Source organism: Mirounga leonina, unplaced genomic scaffold (assembly GCF_011800145.1).
Source record: "Mirounga leonina isolate KUSES-001 unplaced genomic scaffold, KU_Mleo_1.0 Mir_197, whole genome shotgun sequence".
Lineage (NCBI taxonomy): Eukaryota > Metazoa > Chordata > Mammalia > Carnivora > Phocidae > Mirounga > Mirounga leonina.
The window spans coordinates 7,814,319-7,831,734 of NW_023270494.1; the positions used below are offsets into that span (position 1 = coordinate 7,814,319).

Consider the following 17,416-nt stretch of genomic DNA (forward strand, 5'->3'; position numbering starts at 1 on the left):
AGACCCTGCAGAGACCCTGCAGAGACCCTGCATAGACCCTACAGAGACCCTGCATAGATCCTGCATAGACCCTGCAGAGACCCTACATAGACCCTGCATAGACCCTACAGAGATCCTACATAGACCCTGCAGAGACCCTGCAGAGACCCTAGAGAGACCCTGCAGAGACCCTACAGAGACCCTGCAGAGACCAAGGGAAGATGAGAGGATACCTTGGTTTGGGGGAATTGATTTTTTTCTCAATTATTCTGCTGGTGGTTGTCTTTCCTTGTGATGGTCCATATCCTCTTTAAAAAAAAAAAAAGGATTTTCATTTGATAAGGAAATGATGGTTTCGATCAAGACAATACAATTACTTTTCACCTTCTCGTCTTAAATTCCTTTGCCTTCCCCACTGTGTGTTTGGCAGAATCCTATGTCTTCTTAGGTGCCCAGAGAGAACTAAGGATCAGGTATATCCCTGTATATGACCTCGCGATATCTAATTGGGTGGTAATATTTGGACTGACGTAAATTTAGAGACTGAGGAAGTACCTGGATTAAGTACTACTTACATGGTCTCAAACATTAATTTTTCAAAATTCAGTCTATATCAGAATTGCCTTGGGGCTGAGGGCGGGAGAGGGCACACGGCAGATTCCTGGGCCCCTCTCTCACAGACACTAATCCAGTAGCTCTAGGATGGGCTCCAGAAGGTGGGTTTTATAAGTTCTCACCATGACCCAGCAATGGATGGTCTTCACTTCACACTTGGAGATACAGTGGTCTAGGCTGTTAATCTTTATTTTCAGAACCAGAGGGGATGGCAGAACAGCATTACCTCAAAGGGGAAAGTAAGCCAAGCGACTCTTAAGTTAATATTAGCTATTGGACGCAAGCCCTGAAATGGGTGCTGTTCTCCCAGATGCCTCCTCCCTGACCTGATCATTGACAACCACATAAGTTAAGGGCCCGGCTCCCATCTTTCTGGAGTCGGCTGAGAGTCCTTTGCAAAGCTCTTATAAGCACTGGCGTTTTCCAGAATGCCCTTTCTCTCTCTCTGATGAGTGGGCTGGGACCTTTTTTTGCAGCAAATGTCTTTTGCTGGTGGACTCCCCCAAAGCTATGATGATCTCTTTCTCATGGGGGCATTTGTGCTGGACACTAACGTGCAGGGTGGACTAAGAGCTAGCAAGATGGCTCTGGAGCCCACCTGGGATTTAGTTTTAGACCCTAGTCAATTCATCAGGAATGCGATCATGTTGATTAACTGGTTGTTTGTGCCTTCACAGCAGAAGCGTTGACCTGGTAGGTGGACGTTTTAATCTTATTGGATGTTTTGGCTCCCTTGCCTGAGAGTAGAAATTATTACCTTAGTTAGACATCTGGAACAGGCAGTGCTTTAGTGGGTAGTCTGCTTAATGGATGAGAAATCTTCTGCTAAGAGTAAACCCCTCTCTTCTTCTGATGTATATTTAATTTTTACCAGTTGTGCAGATCTGTTTGGGTCTGCGTTGTCGCTAAGCAGTTGCTTGCCCAGTTGTAAGCGTCCTAGGTGAGGCCTGGATGACTTTCAGTGCCTGAGAACTATGGACTGAAAGGACAAGGCAGTCAAACCAGCCTCCTTACCCGGGGGTAGCATTTGACCCTCTGATAACCCTGTGGCTGGTGATCTTTCAAATGATAAATGGAGACATCTATTCTAGTTACAGAGATTGTAAATATGTTTTGCATCCTATTTCTGGAACTCCAGATGCTTCTCTGCCCAAAGTTTAGTAACTAAGCCTAATAAATGCTTCGGTTATCTTCTCGTGAAGTTTCCTTCATCTTTTCCTGCCCTGGATTACACGTGACCCATGCAGTGCCTCCTTAGTTTTGCACTGAGTATGTGGCTGCTTTCAGAGTAGAGTGCATCAGTGTGCACGGCGTCTCCCCCCCGCCCCAGAACTCAGACCTTGAATGGGGCACAAGTAGGCCTGTCCAATAAAATACAGGTATCCAGTTAAGTTTTAATTCCAAGGAAAGAATGCTTTTTAGCATAAGTATATCCCAAGCAATAGTTGGGATATACTTATACTAAAATAAAAGTTTCGTTTTATCCAAAACTCGGGTACAGCTGAGCACCCTGTCTTTTTATTTGCTAAATCTGGAAGCCCTCGCAAGGATCCTGTCCACACTAGATTTGTCTCACCATATATAATGTTCGCAGGACTGCTGTGTTGCTCACAAGAAACCTAGGGTCGTTGGGTAGAAAGAAGACTAGGGAAGCAAGCTCTCACATACCCTGCTTTTGAAAAATGTAGTGTTTTAATATTGAGGGAGAAAAGTAGCTTTCGGACCATACCAGCTAGCAGCATAAATAAAGCAGATGACCCCTTTCTCTCTCTCTTTTTTTTTTTTTTTTTGTAGGCACTATGCTGACTTGAGCAATGTCAAAGAGGAACTTTTAAAAATGGAGGCTAGAGGGGCGCCTGGGTGGCTCAGTCAGTTAAGTAGCCGGTTCCTGGTTTCGGCTCAGGTCATGATCTCAGGGTGGTGGGATCGAGCCCCGCGTCGGGCTCTGCGCTCATCGGGGAGTCTGCTTGAGGATTCTCTCTGTCAAGTAAATAAATAAATCTTTAAAAAATAAATCAAATAGAGGCTAGAGCCCCAAGTTGGCCAGGTGGGTACATCTGTCTGGTGTGTGAGGTCCGCTACTCTCACTGGCCATCCACAGGCAGAAGTGAATCACTGGGAGATTACCCACGGCTGCAAGGAATTAGCTAATCATGTGTCATTAAAGAGGCCTCGTTTGGATAGAGGACCTTGCACAAAAGAGGAAAGAAATATGCCTGACACCCTGAAAAATGTTCAACCTCACCTGTAGCCAAAGAAATACAAACCAAGGGAAATGTCATTTCCTTCATAAAGGAGTACGTTTATTTTTAAATGCGAAATACCCATGCTGATGAAGAAATGCCAGGATGAGAACGTGCAAACTCTACCTTACGGGAGTGTAAATGGCATGGCCTTTCTGGAAATTAATTAGCCAAATGTATCCCAGCCCTCTGATCAGCACTGACTTCCACTTCTGGGAATTTTGTTCAAATTTCTCGTTGTTTATACAGGTGAAAGGTTTTGCAGTGATATTTATAGAAATAAAATTAGAAATAGCCTAACTGCCCAACAGTATGAGAATGTAAATAATAATTTGTATTGCTTGAAATGGCTGTAAGAGTTTTCAGTCATAGAGGGGAAATGCTTATGTTATGTTTAGCGAGAACAAAAAGCAGTCTACAGTCATATAATATGGTATCTCTGTTATGTAAAAACCATACAAAAAAGCACGGAAGGAAATGCACCAAACTCCAAACATATATATATTTTTAGGTGATGTGATTATGTACGATTTAAATTTTCTTCTGTATATTTTTAGGTTTTTCAAGGTTGCTTTGATATGCACTTACATCTTTATAGTCAGAATGAGGTTACTGGCAGGAATATTGTATTCGGGACACCTGCCCAATGGTGAGGGGGACATCAAATGGCTGGCCAGCCCTGCTTTGACTACTGAAGCCCATCAAACTTATGAAATGGGCAACATTTAAGTGAATGGCATGCTGTTGGCTTTCTGCCAGGACTTCACATTTGCTGCATTTATGCTGGCATTTCTAAGGGCTTCTGGAAGATCTAAGGACACTTGTGGGTGAGGGCTCAGGGAAGCTGAGGAGCTTCCTCCCGGGGGAAGGCACCATGAGCATCCTCTTGGCTGCCCTGTTTGCATGGAGAGAGAGATTGCACTCCTTCGCCAGCCCCCAGCACTCAAACTGTCCCACTTCCTGACAGCTGAGTCGTGTCTCAAGTGCCCCATGGGTTCTAAAGACGGCATTTGAGGCAAAAAAGGTCGAAGAGTCAAAATGACCCCCTCGAACATCCTTTTTCTCCCTTAAACCACCAAGACCTGCCCCTCCCCAGAACATCAAAAGCCAAGAATTAAATTTTCTTACCATTTTCAACAAACATCTCTCTCTTTCTGGGAGCTCGAAGCCCAAATCACTTTGAAAAGATAGTGGAAGGGAGCAAGGGAGCGATGGATACATGAAGGGAATTTTCATGCTGTATCTTCAAAGGCATGTACCTGCATCTGCATTTGTAAAATGCGCCCATGATACAGCTCCACCGTAGTTCAATTTTAGCAAACCAGTTGTTGATCAACAATGAGTTATAAGCAAGCACATGGACGATTTAAGGGTCGTTGCACAAAGATTCCCCGTCTGCAATAGGAACTTTTCCTCACATGCTGGGATGTGTTTCCTGGGATAGGTCAACCCTGTGCTCCCATGGTCTATATGAATCATGAAGCTATAAAACAATTAGTGCCTGAGGTCAAGAAGATACTTCCCCTGGGTGGGTGCCCATTCTGGGCGGGAGGGAGCAGAAAGAGTATTCCTCCACGTGGCAAGACGGGGCACTGCATCTTTTAGTATCTGGAAAAGAGTGACCATTCAAACTTGAATAGAAGGAAATGGTTTTGCAAATGATGGGCTCAGAACTAAGGTAAAGTCCCTCAAGGCATTAAAAACTAGAGTCACAGAGGCTGAGAAATGTAGGAAATATTTCTGTAGTTTTAAGTGAAACAAGTGGAATATGAAGCTGTACATTAAGATGTATAATCGATAGGCATTGCTAACATTCGTTGTGCTTTTCATGTGCTGGGCACAGTGCCAAGCACTTGACCTTTATTTTAGTTCTCATAAACAACCTTACTAAGAAGATGTGATTATTAAACCCATTTTAGTACAAAGGCACTGAGGCACAAAGCCAGCATTTACCTGAAGCCTTATGGCTAATGATTGACAGAGCCACGATCCCATGGTTGGCAGAGCCATGATCCCAGGGTTGGCAGAGCCATGATCCCATGGTTGACAGAGCCACATCCTGTGGCAGGCAGTGTGATACTGCATCTATTCTCACCATTTGCCATTATGCAAAACATGAATGTGCATGAACTGGACAAGGCATAAGAACAAATGACAGTCATTGTGGTAGGGATATTAAGGCCTTTTCTTTAATGGGGTTATGTTTATGGCTTTATAAAAGGGAAACAGTATGAGTGTGGATAGGTTGAGAGACAGTTAGAATCTTTAGTTTTGGAAGTCTTTGAGCTGAAGTGTCATCTGCCAAGACTGGGGGGACCACCTGGCTCTTTCTGAAATTTCCATGGGGCTGTCAAGAAGGGCCTCCGTGGGCCTTGATTTCTCTACACCATTTTGCATTTCTGGACTGACATCGACTCTTCCATCTCTAAATGTCCTTCCTCTTTGCCAATCCTACCCTCTGTCGAGTCATTATTTCATGTTCAAATTAAGCATTAATTACATAAAGGAGGTCATGCTAATCCCATAAATTATTAAAGAACAGGACCAAATTCTTAGCAAGCTTTGTCACACTCACGATGGTAATTGAATTTCTTCCCCCAAATCATTCTGATTCTCTGGGAAACAAGAAGGAAGGAAAAATCTAAGTAAATAGATCCTCCTCTCTCCCTGCTTTGGATTGGTCTTTTGATCTTGCTTGTGCATATCTAGTACGTAATGAATATGTATCACTGACTACTCTTCATTTTATATTTTGTAAGTGGGGGTTTAGAAAAAAGGTATTTCTCCAGAGGTTTGAAGTTTTCTGTGCTTTGCAGATGAGGATTTGCCTGTTTGTGCTAATTCAACCAGATCATTTCCATTGATGTCTTGGGGATATTTTTAAAGCTCTCATGGCTGGTGATCTATTAATTAGTGTTGCCACATTCACTGGGGACTGAGGTTCCATCATTGGGCTGGTTACATCATCAGAGGGACAACATCCTGTGTCCCTGGGGGACTGGGCCCATGGGTTATGAAACCAAAGGTTAACATAGTGTTCATCTTGTATTATGTTCTCGGTCTGAGGTCCTCGAATCCATAAGGATTCAAAAATTTTTTCAAAATTGTATTTTTGTTGTTGTTGTTGGAGAGAGGATCATAGCTTCCACTGTACTTTCAAAAGCAGTTGCTGATGCACAATGGTTTAGAGCCACTGATCCAGAGACTTCAGCACCTTTCGCTTCCCCGGGGAGGAAGTCAAACCCTGAGGAGGATGGGTCTTCCCCACGCAGCCGGGTTCGTGGTGGTCCCCCAGCTTGTGCCCACAGCACCAGGGACAGCTTTGCCCTATAATACGATGTACTGGGATGAGACTCACATGCGCTATTGTGCGAATGTCACATAAGTTCACCCTGTGATTCAGCAGGAAGAATGAGCCTTGGACAGGTCTGTCTATTCCCCTGTGGTCCTCAAATGCAGCAATGCCGTGCCTCCCCAGAAAAGATGAAATTGGGGGACGATAGGCCGAGCCCCAGCAGTGAGTCCCTTTGTGTGGATTCTTAGATGCTGGAGGCTAAATTAAAAAAAAAAAAAAAAAAAAGAGCTCTTTGGATAATGGGCAGTTTTGAAGTCTTTTCTTCTACCTTCCTGAAAGAATTGTAACCCTGTGTTCCGTGCTTGGTATTAATAACTATTTTCTACTTACAGCTGCTTTACACTTGGAAATAGTAGAGCTAAGGGGTTAAGAAGCACTATTTTTGTGCATCCTTTCCAAGTTTGTCTATGAGTGGGAATGACAATAGACAGGAGATCGCCACAGAGCCTTTCCCACCTCTGGGGTCACAGGATGCAAACTCACCAGACCCTCTCTGCACCCTGAACATTTCCACGACAAACATCTGGGATTTCGAGCCCCTAAATGTCACGGCAGTGACTGCTCTCACTGCCCTTCTTGGGGAGCAAAGGAGCAGATCAACACTCCACCACCCCCCACCCCAAGTCAACAATGGGACCCTGGTTAAGAGGTCACCTCTGCAGGCAAAGACCTGGCTTGTCTCCTGAATTCATCTGGGACAGGTTGTGTGACCTGGGACCAGTTAACTCCACCTCTCAGCTCTTCCGGTTCTTTATTTGTTAGAGGGAATGATCTCTGGTTTGTGGGGCCTTTGGAAGGATTGAGGAAAAGTTCTTAGAACCACCGATTAGTTGATGTCACTAACACCATTTTGCATTTCTGAACTGACATCGACTCTTCCATCTCTAAATGTCCTTCCTCTTTGCCAATCCTACTTCAGAAGTGCCCGGACCTTTTCCCTCTCAGCCAATCTCACAGGGTCTTGTCACTGTGGCCCACACCAGGCTTGGCGGTTGCCTCCATGAGGTGGTCACCCTTTGCCCACGGCGCTGGGTGTTCTGCTTCTTGGCACGCAGTGGTTGAACTCGCCTTGCTGGGAGAGGCAAGAAGATTCATTGCTCAGGAGGCATCTGTACTCTCTATAGTGATTTATTTGGACTAATTTTCCTCGTTGCAGACTCATTAGAGGCTGTTACCGAATGGTGGCTTATTTACCTTGAACAAGCCCGTCAGGTGTTCACAACCCCCCCCATGTCCCACTAGGGAAGGCGCCGATGGCAGCTTTCACATGCTGGGACCCCCAGGCGGAGCGTGCAGCTTTACCTCCATTAACAACTCTTTCTGCTTCTCGATCGTTCGCCGCTGGAATTCCCTAACGGTGCCCCCATCCCTGTTGCTCTCTGTGCATTATTTGCGGGAGATTCAGAGTCCGATCCTTTTGTGACCCTGACAAAAATAAGTGCCTGCTTCAGAGATTGTCAGTGTACATTTCTGCCCTTGGATTTAAAGGAATTATTCATGTCTTCCCTGTCTGTTCTCTCTTAAATTGTAAAATCCCAAACCCACCGCCCCATCAACGCACATTGGAGGGCTGGGTCAGGTGTGTGTACTCAAAGGAAGCCCAGTGAATTGGTGGTATTTTCGGACTAGTCCAGGAGGAAGGCGCGTGCCCCCCTCCCCTGGCCCCCCGCCACCATGTGGCTTAGTTCCTGGACAGCGCTCGGGCCTGCTTTGCTTGCATCTTCAGTGTTCATGGACTTGAGGTCCCAGATGTTTACTCAGTTTTCTGTCCAGCCTCTGCAGCCTGAGTCGTCAAGTATTGTCAGCTTAAAAGTTGACACCCTCTGGGTGTTGAGAAACAAATGTGCATATGTGCACAAAGACTGTGTGATCTGTGAGGTACCAAGTGACAGTTCTGTGCTTGTGTGTGTGTGTACGTCATCACGCACGTGAACACACACATGGCGTGGAGACCACGCAGTGAGTGTGTTTAGCTTCACCCCGTGCAGACAGCATCTGGGACGTGTCTCTTTCCAGCAGTTGCCGGAGACCGGTTATATGTGCTGTGGCCGCTGACGCTTGGGGGCTGGTATTCCTGCATTTTGGAGGATCCACAGAAGGCCCCTTCTCCCTCCGGGGCCTGAGATTCAGCTGTTGTGAGAGAGAACAGGTCGGGGCCTGGGGAAGCCTGAGTCCGCCTGCCTTTGGCACTTGCTTCCTCCTCAAGCTGACCTGCTGGATTTGAGTGAACAAACACAACATGATTTTCAAACGAAGTGTTTTGGCTTTGTTGTTTATTTTTGTTTTGTTCCTGTTTTGGAAATAGAAAGCAGTGTTCACTTAGGCGGGTTCATCCGAAAAGGGCATCAAAGACCCGACCAAGTTTATGTAGCGAGATTCTGGTCTTTAAGTGAAGCCCCTGAGAGGGTAAGATGAAGGACCCCTACCTTGCTTTACACCAAAGAAGTAAGGAGAGGTGCCGCCAGAGGCCCACGGTCATGGCCAAAGGGGTCCTTACGGTTGCCCGTTTTCTCTTAATTTGACTTTGGGAAACATTTTCTGCAACTTTCAGCTTAGAGATGAGAATTCCTTTGCTTATGGAAAATCTACAGAGAAGGGAAGCAGAACCACTGCAGAGAGTCCCTCCTACCCTTCAAGTTGATGACCTCTGCAAGCGATGGCCCCCGGCACAGCCGAGTATCTGTCAAGCTTCTGCTGTTTCCTGAAGCCGGAGAAGCCACACTGTTTACTGTCCAAACCAGGACGCTTTGAGTGTGAAAGGGGACAGTCCTCATCCCCCCGGGATGGCGAGCCCATCCTGGGAGGTATGGTTGCGCTGCTCACGATGAGGAGCCTACAAACACGTTCGGGTGTCCTGTCCATGACCTCTGAGTTATGACTTGCAGGTCCTTGTGTTCACTCGTGGTAGAGAGACTCTCCTTTGCATTCCTGCCCCCACATGTCTGCCATTTGCTCAAGACCCTGCTCCTTCGGGACGCCGCTCGCACAGACGTACCACTGCGGTCTGGGCGCTCTGCCGCAGACCCGGGCCATTTCCCTCTGTTAGGAACGCGCACATCTGACCCAGGAGACCATGGGTAGTTGGCATCACCTCTTGGCCTGTGAAATGACACCCTTCAAATATATCCCCCAAGGGGAAGGTTTGAAAGGAAGTTTAGCTGGTTAGCTCATGAAATCCAGTGGCTGCGTACCATAGTCAGCCCATGGGCATCAGAATGTCCTGCGGCACTCAGGCTGCCATTTGTCTATCTGTCTGTCTGTGTGTGTGTCCGTCTGGCTGGCTGGCCTGCTGCATCATTTCCCGTCTCTGCGTGCCTGTGTGCATCTGCTTCATTCTATCATCTGTCAAGTTGCTTCCTTGTTCCCTTCCTGCGTGGGATGTCAGGCTGCCCGTACATGACCTTTTGGATTGAGAATCTGCACTTGAATCACAAGGCCTGTCCCAACTCCAGTCTCCCACCTCCCCCCCCCAACCCGGTCCCCGGGGAGGGATTCTGATTGGCTGGGCCTGGCATGTGGATGGGTTCCCATAAGGCAGCATGACCAGGAGAGCAGGGTCACCTACGGTGTCATGCCGTAGGGAGAGAGAGAACACGTGACGCCTCGCACTTAGCAGCAAAGCCCTTGCCTGGAGCCTCTCATTTAATCCTCGCAAACCCCTGTGGGATAGGTACTAGGGCACAGAGAGTGTAAACAGCTCGTTTAATGCCACACAGCTCATAAGTGGACGAGTCAGCAGTGAGCCCGGCAGCCTGGCTCCCGAATCTGAGCTCCTAATCACCGCTCAATATTGCCTCTCCCTAATAAGCATTGCTAGGGCACCCCCAGTTTCATCTTTTTTATCCCTTCCTGGCCCTGTACACTGGGCACTGAGTGTCTCAGTGAGTGTTTGCCGAACGAGTGAGCGAGTAAGCGAAGGGAGGGAGGGAGGAAGAAAGAGAAGAACACGGGGTCCGTTAGGAAGTTAGGGAGGAGACCCTTCCCCAGGGTGGAAAACTTCCCCCTGCTGCTGCTTATCCAAGCACCAGTGTGCACATTTTCAAAGTACTCTCTCTTCCTGTCCCGCTCTCTTTGCTCAGACAAGAGCGAGAACGGCGAGGCCTATCAGAGGAAGAAGGCGGTGGCCACCAGCCTTGCCGAGGGCCCTGCCTCACCGGTGCCTCCTCGAGGGAACCCGGCGCAGCCTGGCAGCAGCAGCTGGAGGAGGATCACCCTGCTCATCTTGGCCATCACCATCCACAACATTCCAGGTGAGGTCCTGCCCCCACAGGGTCCGGCTACTGGCCCGGAGGGAAAGTCGCTGTCAGCTCAGCTGCCTGGCCGGAAGAGGGGCGCCGACCATCGTGATGTGGGTCCTTTTGTTGAGGGGCGCGGGGACAGAATGCAAATCTTCCTTGACTTTATTTTTAACTTGCATTATCACTGTGGGGTGCAGCTGGTGGAAGCGCGGGATGTCTCTGGTTCTGCATAATGCCCTTTTAAAATACTGAGCTCCGTACAGTTTAGCACTGATGGTCACCTTACCTGCCTCTTTCCTGTGGGACACCGGTCTGAAATGCCCTCGCCAGTCCTATCCTTTTTAGCATGCTGCGGTAATTTGCTTTGCATCTCTGGATTTGTTTTAATTGAACAAAATGTGTTGGCGTTCTATTTCAAAATAATATTATGCTTCATTTAGAGTGACAAGAAAACACAGATACGCATAAAAAAGAATAAAGATATTCTTAAAAAAAAATAAATTGAGGGAACCTGAGGAACTCCTTGGGTCACATCTTGGAATTCCAGCTCAGCCACTTACTCGCTCGTGTATCTGGACAAGTTACCTGAGCTCTCTGAGCCTTGGTTTTCTCGTCTGTGAAATGGGCACAAAGCTACTACTGAGAGAAGCAGGATGTCATTTGCAAAATGAATTACATTTTATTTCGATACTTAAATGAGATGCTGTAGTGCGCATGCACACACACATACGCAGATTTTGGTGCAGTACTTGGACCACATGAGCATTTGGAAAATGGTAACGGTAATTAGCATTAATAATGGTCCTGTTCTCCCTTCCGGCTGTGACTTCCTCAGGCTTGAGTTCTTCAACGTTCTGATCCATCACTGGTTGTGCTGGAACTCAAGTTCTAGGAATAACCTCGCTGAGGGAATGTTCCCGGGTGATACAGATATTATCTGAGCTCTTTGCACTGTTCATAATGCCAAACCCATCACCCCATTATGGGGCAGTGACCAGAGGCACGTTCTTCTCTTCGAAGCTCTTGTAGATGTTGCTCCATGACCCTCTGGCTTCAATACTGGGGGGTCTAAGGCCATGGCCAAACCGAACTTATTCCTCTCTGGGTAATTCAATATCCTTCTGCTTGTACAATGAGGACTTTTGTGTGTTTTTTTGGTCATTTTTAAAGAATGAAAATTTTGATATGTTATATATTCCAGTACATACTATACTAAACCTGTCTAGAACACTATGTTTCCAATTGCTTTTTTAAAAAGATTTTGTCCATTTAGTTATTTTAGAGAGAGAGTGCGTGAGCAGGGGGGAGAGGCAGAGGGAGAGGGACAAGCAGACTCTGCGCTGAGCACAGAGCCTGATGTGGGGCTCGATCCCAGGACCCCAAGATCATGACCTGAGCCAGCTGCATAACCAACTGAGCCACCCAGGCCCTCTGTTTCCAACCAATAAAGCTCAGGTCTTCCCCTAGATGAGAAGCACAGTCCTTATTATTTGTATCCTGGTCTTGGGAAGTTCTATCATATGATTGTATAGGCTGGTTTGCCCCCCAGTTTTTCTTCAGCGTGTTTCTCTCATTTCCCTGTTGGCTCTTTCCCTTTGGGTCATGGGCAGACTCTCTGGTTTTTCTAAAGCTTGCTATTCAATATTCCTTGAGACCGAGTCTTATGGGGGACCCCAACACACAAAGCTGACCACAGGCAGATTTGTCCTGGTGGAAGAGTCTGACCACATTCACCCCCAGACTCTTAGCAAGCTCACTGGAAGACCTAGGGCTTGGCAGAAGACAGCTTGAAAAACCTCCACAGTTGGCTGCAACCTGTTAAATCCTACTCAGTAGAGAAGAGAAGGTACTTACCTGTCTTTTCAGTCGTAATAGTAGTGATCTTTCTGCCCCTCAAGGTTTCTCTAACCAGTTGAAAATGAATAAAGATCTGTCCATTGGGTTTACAGTCACATAAGATGACTCTACTGGCTTGAGGTATCCCGTTGTGATTCTCTGTCTCCCTGAAGAATACGAAAGTGTTCTAAAATCCAGATTTCATAGCACAGGGCTTTGAGAAGCCAGGAATAAACTTTCCTCTGAGGAAGCCCTTCCTATCTCCCGCCTGCCTCTACCCTTCTGTGTTCCCATGGACTCAACTGGGACTGTGTCCTGGCTCATTTTGACAGAAGGTTAGGGAGAATCAGAGTTCACATCTTTAAATGTTTATTGACTTCAGTGAGAGCTTGGATTAAGGCCAGAAACAAAAGTGTGTTAGCAGGAAGGTGCATGGGATGACACCAACATTTGATGATCCACAATCAGCACGAATTCAAAGGTTGCTTCTTCCCTGACAATAGGCCTTCTTCTGGATCCTTGGCATTCCCAAGTTCATGTTCAACCTGTGTCCCTATTATGGTGAATGTGGAAGTGTCTTTTGAAATGAGGGTTGAGTGGCTCGTAGGAACCTCAGCTGATTTGGCTTCATCAGAAGCCCAGTGTAACGGTCCATGACCTGGGGAGCATCTAGCTTGCTGGATCGAGAAGTTTGAGGGTAAATTTCTTCCCCAGTCTTGCCTTTTTCTGAATTGCATTTTAGTAATGAATTCTAGGTACTTGAGTTATGTCAGTCATAAAGCAGACCAAGATCCCTAGCCTCCCGTAACTAACATTATAGCAGGGGGATAGACAATGAACATAATATTAGTAAGTGGATTATATGTTATGTTTGAAGGTGGTTGGGGCTATAAAGAATGGACAAGTCCAGCAGGGCTGATGAGATGCTAAGGTGTTACAGAAAGGAGGTGCAATTTTAAATAGAGTGGTCAGGGTGGGTCTCACTGAGACCTTGCATTTGAGTTAGACATGCGGCTCTCTGGGGCAGAGTGAGTTCCAGGCAGAGGCAGCGGCCAGTGCAAGGGCCCTGAGGCAGAAGCCCGTCTGGACCCCCGAGGAGTAGCCAGGAGTCCAGCATGGAGTAGGAGTAGGGTCAGTGGGAGGGAGAGGCACAAAGTGAGGACAGAGAGGTCAGCCCTGCCCCAGGTGGAGCTCACAGGCATTGTAAGGATTTTCCTTTTTACTCTAGGAGATGGGCCACCCCAGGGTTTTGAGCAGAGAGGCATATGATCTGAATTGTGCTTCCCAAGCTTCTCTCTAGGCACTGAATTCAGACTGGACCTAGGAGCGGCGAGGGCGGCCGCGGGGAGACCGGGCAGAGGCCATGGTAGGAATGCGAGCTGCAAACAGAGGTGGCTGAGACTAGGACAGGTATGCCAGAGGCACTGACAAGGGCCCCCATCTTGGCGTCCACTCAGGGTAGAGCCGTGGGGTTTGCTGATGCAGCAGACGGGGGGTGTGGACAAAGACGGGAGCCAGGAAGGACCCCGACGTTTCGGGGCTGACCGGCTGCAAGCATGGAGTCGCCACCAGCTGGGATGGGGAAGACCCCACGGGGGCAGGTTTTAGAAGGGCACATCAACAACTCGACTTTGGATGGTGAGGTTTGGTTGTCGGCAGACATTCGAGGGGAGACGCCGATCAGGTAGTTGCACATATGAGTTGGGAGACGGGAGCAGAGTCTGGGTGGCAGAGAGAAGTTCGGACCGGGCATGAGTTGTCAGCACGTAGGTGTCGTTGCAAGCCCTGGCGCCGACGACGTCACCAGGGTCTAACTGCAAGTAGACGAGTCTCCGAGGCCCCCCTGGGGCCCATCCCCGGAGCCTCGGGCTGCTAACTCCCGTCCAGCTTCCTGCCCTTTGATGGGAACCATATCGAGAGCTTATCTGTCGCCAGCTGACCTTTGAAAAGGTCTCTTTTTTAACGCTATCCTTTATACTTTATTAAAAATTTAACTAGAGCTTTGACGTTCCCCGAGACTCTGGGCTTGAAGATAGACTTTTCACAATGACTAAAAGGATAATTGATTTTTTGTGAAGTTTTTTTTATCTTTGCTGGTTCAGTTTTATATGTCCTGGGGATGACATTTTGTTAATTTTTTTTTTCTTTTTTTAATGTGGAAGTAAAAGGAGAGCTTGTTAGCGAGTGTCCTGTCCTCTGGAGGTTTCTGGCGTGTGAGGACACACACACACACACACACACACACACACACACCCAGGGCAATGGGTTAACATTTAATACACGCGTGCAAGGACGGATGTGTTCTTAAATTCCTGTGGCTCACCGTCGTCCTTGAGAACCTGGGAAGAGCTGGGGATCCCCTCACACGCAGCTCACAGGCAGCTTGGGGTGTTCATGGGCCTCACGAAGACCATCCACAGCCCTGGAGCAGGGAAGAAATCTCCGCTTTCCAGAAACAAAGGCCCAGTCATGCAAGCAGCTTGAATGATTTAGGAGGAAACCGTCATGGCTGATGTAGACCATCAGACGCAAGCCCCTCCGGCTTGTGTGGGAGACACAGAATCTCCGCAGGTGGAGATGCTGTTCCCCCGCATTCCACGTCGCTTCTCTGGCTTGGCCTGTGTGCATCGGCGGGTTGGGGCGCTCGAGTCCTTTGGAACATGGTATCCTGAGGAAAGGACGTGTTTTCTGCGAAAGCAACTCTGTGGCCTTCGGAGCATTGTCTCTTAAAGTGATTTCCATGCAGTTATCATTCAGGCTCAAGGGCTCTGAGCCTTCCAGAGGTTCCCGGGCCTTTGGAAAACAAGCTCCCTCTCTGGGTCTGAGTGGAATTAAAAATCAGCTAGCAATTCAGTTCCTACTAATCTCTTTTCATGAGTGGCTTATGGTCTCTACAGTGCACTATAGCATTGCTTTGTATGCCGGAAAGTTAAATTGAGAGCTTAAAGGGATCTTCCAGAGGTTATCTCCTTCAAACACTATTCCATTTGGTGATTCAGGGCGCGTGTGTGCACGCACGCATGTGTTAAATTATGGCTATGATTCCTTTCAGCCCTGGCATTGGAGGAGTCTGAAAAATAATACAGACAGTACAATATTCTTTTCATGTATTTTACAGTGTTAATCATCCCTTCCTTTGTGACGCCGTGCTGTATCCTGCGTCTGCGTCTGTCGTGATCTTAACAGGCTGAATGGTGTCTCCCCTCCCCCGACTGGTGGAGTTGCTTGCAGGAAGCTCCATGCCGGCTGCCTTTTAGGAGCTCGCATATTACATGTTGGAGCTCAGGATCTATTCGAGCATGTGGAATGACCGGTGCACTTGGTACCTAGACTCCATCCTAGCAGGAGGGGGGTGTCATTCGAAAGCAGGGGTCCCAGTTCTCCTTCTCCCTTGGCCAACCAGACGGGCTAAGGGACGGCATTCAACTCCTATGGGTCTCCGGGGCTTTCCTTTGCATTCGAAATTTATTTATTAATCCACAGAGGAGGCGAGCTGAGTCCTATGCTTTTTATTGTCCTCCCATTAGAATCGAGAGTCAAGTTCACTTTGCTGGTTGCTGCCGTGACCTAGAGCGAGCTAGGGTCATTGCCTCTGTCTCCAGAATAGCATGACAGTTGATTTTAATTATTTGGCTTGTCTTCATTGATGGTTCCTATTAGGCTACATTTCATGGCTTTACGTGAAATGCTTGAAATTTTAATCAGAAGGGCTTTTTTTTTACCCCCCCAAGGAACAACACCCCACAAATTCACACACTAAAATATCGACAGTGGTTAGTTATTCCTGGGACTGTGGCTGATTGCTATTTTCTTCATGTTTTTGTGAGATTTAGCAACTTATCTATCATGAATGACTCATTGGATAAAAATGGTCTTGGGAAGGAGAACCTCCAACACCTAACCACCTCAACATCCCTAACCCCCAAAACACACACAAAAAAGGGTGTTACAAAAAAAGTAACAGTTATCCCTTTATGCCTGAGATAATCTTACTGAGGTTGTTTTAATGACAGTTTGGGAACAAAATGGAGGATTTTATTAGCTTCTGGTGGCTGCTGTAGTCAATGGTCACAAACGGAATGGCTTAAAACAACCCAAACCTATTCTTTCCCTGTTCTGGGGGCCAGAAGTCCGACATCGGTTTTCCTGGGCTAAAGTCACAGAGCCGGGAGGGCCATGCTCCCTCTCGTGGGGACAGTCTGTTCTTGCCTCTTCCAGCTTCCAGAGGCTGCTGGCCCCCTGGCCTTGTGGCCGCACCTGACTCCAGTCTTGGCCTCCGTGGGCACATTGCTTTCTCTTCTGTGTCTATTCTGTTTCCCTCCTTTTTTTTTTTTTTTTAAAGATTTATTTATTTGAGAGAGAGGGAGAGTGAATGCATGAGCAGGGGTGCGGAAAGGGGCAGAGGGAGAGGGAGAAGGAGAGAAGCAGACTCCCCAGGACAGTCCTGTCTGCAAAGTCTCCTTCGTCACGAAAGGCGGCATTCACACGTCCCGGGGCTTGTTGGTGGCACGAGCCTGGGCATCCACTTTCCCCTCGCATCCTCTCCCCCTGCAAGGGCAGCTTTGGAGGTGCAGTGCTTAGAGCTTGCAGGGAGGAGCCAGGAGCTAGAAAGGACAGCCTTCTGACTCCGTTTTCCTGGGACCAAGACCGGATAGAAAATTCGATCATTAGATAGAGACCTTTCCAGTGAAATCACTGAAGCAACAGCCTCTCCTTCACATTGTTCTGCTTCCAGAAAACTGGAGGAGTGTTTTGCACAGCCAGAGACCCAGGCTCAGGTCACGAGTGCGGGGAGCACCACTCAAGGCCACAACTCATCGGTGGTAGCAAGAGCAACTGCTAATGTTGGAGGCTGACACTCACCGGGGCCTTAAGTGCCCTGCGTATATGAGTTAGATATTTATACCCTGTTTTACATTTTAGAAACTGAGACCCAGGGAGGCTGAAGAGGAGGCTCGAGGTTGCGTGAGCAGGCACAGAAAGAGCTTGACTCATGCTCCGTCCCTCCGTTGCTTCCAGCCCACCCCTCGCTCTAGTGAGCTATGCTTCCGTCCTTGCGGCGGACCACAGCGCTTTCCAGAGCCAGTTACAGAGATGTTCAGGAAATGCTTCTCCTTTTTTCGAAGCTTGCCACGTTAAGTGTTAACGTC

General features: G+C 47.7%; 1 protein-coding gene across 8 annotated transcripts in view; it reads left to right on the forward strand.

Annotated features, from left to right (window-relative positions):
• Nucleotides 1–17,416, forward strand: part of SLC39A11 (solute carrier family 39 member 11) — a 559,067-nt gene that overhangs the window by 175,399 nt on the left and 366,252 nt on the right. For all 8 annotated transcript variants that reach the window (XM_035026140.1, XM_035026142.1, XM_035026145.1 and 5 more), the window contains exon 6: nt 10,272–10,442. In XM_035026140.1, the coding sequence (XP_034882031.1) occupies nt 10,272–10,442 (171 nt within the window). The remainder of the gene's footprint in view (nt 1–10,271; nt 10,443–17,416) is intronic.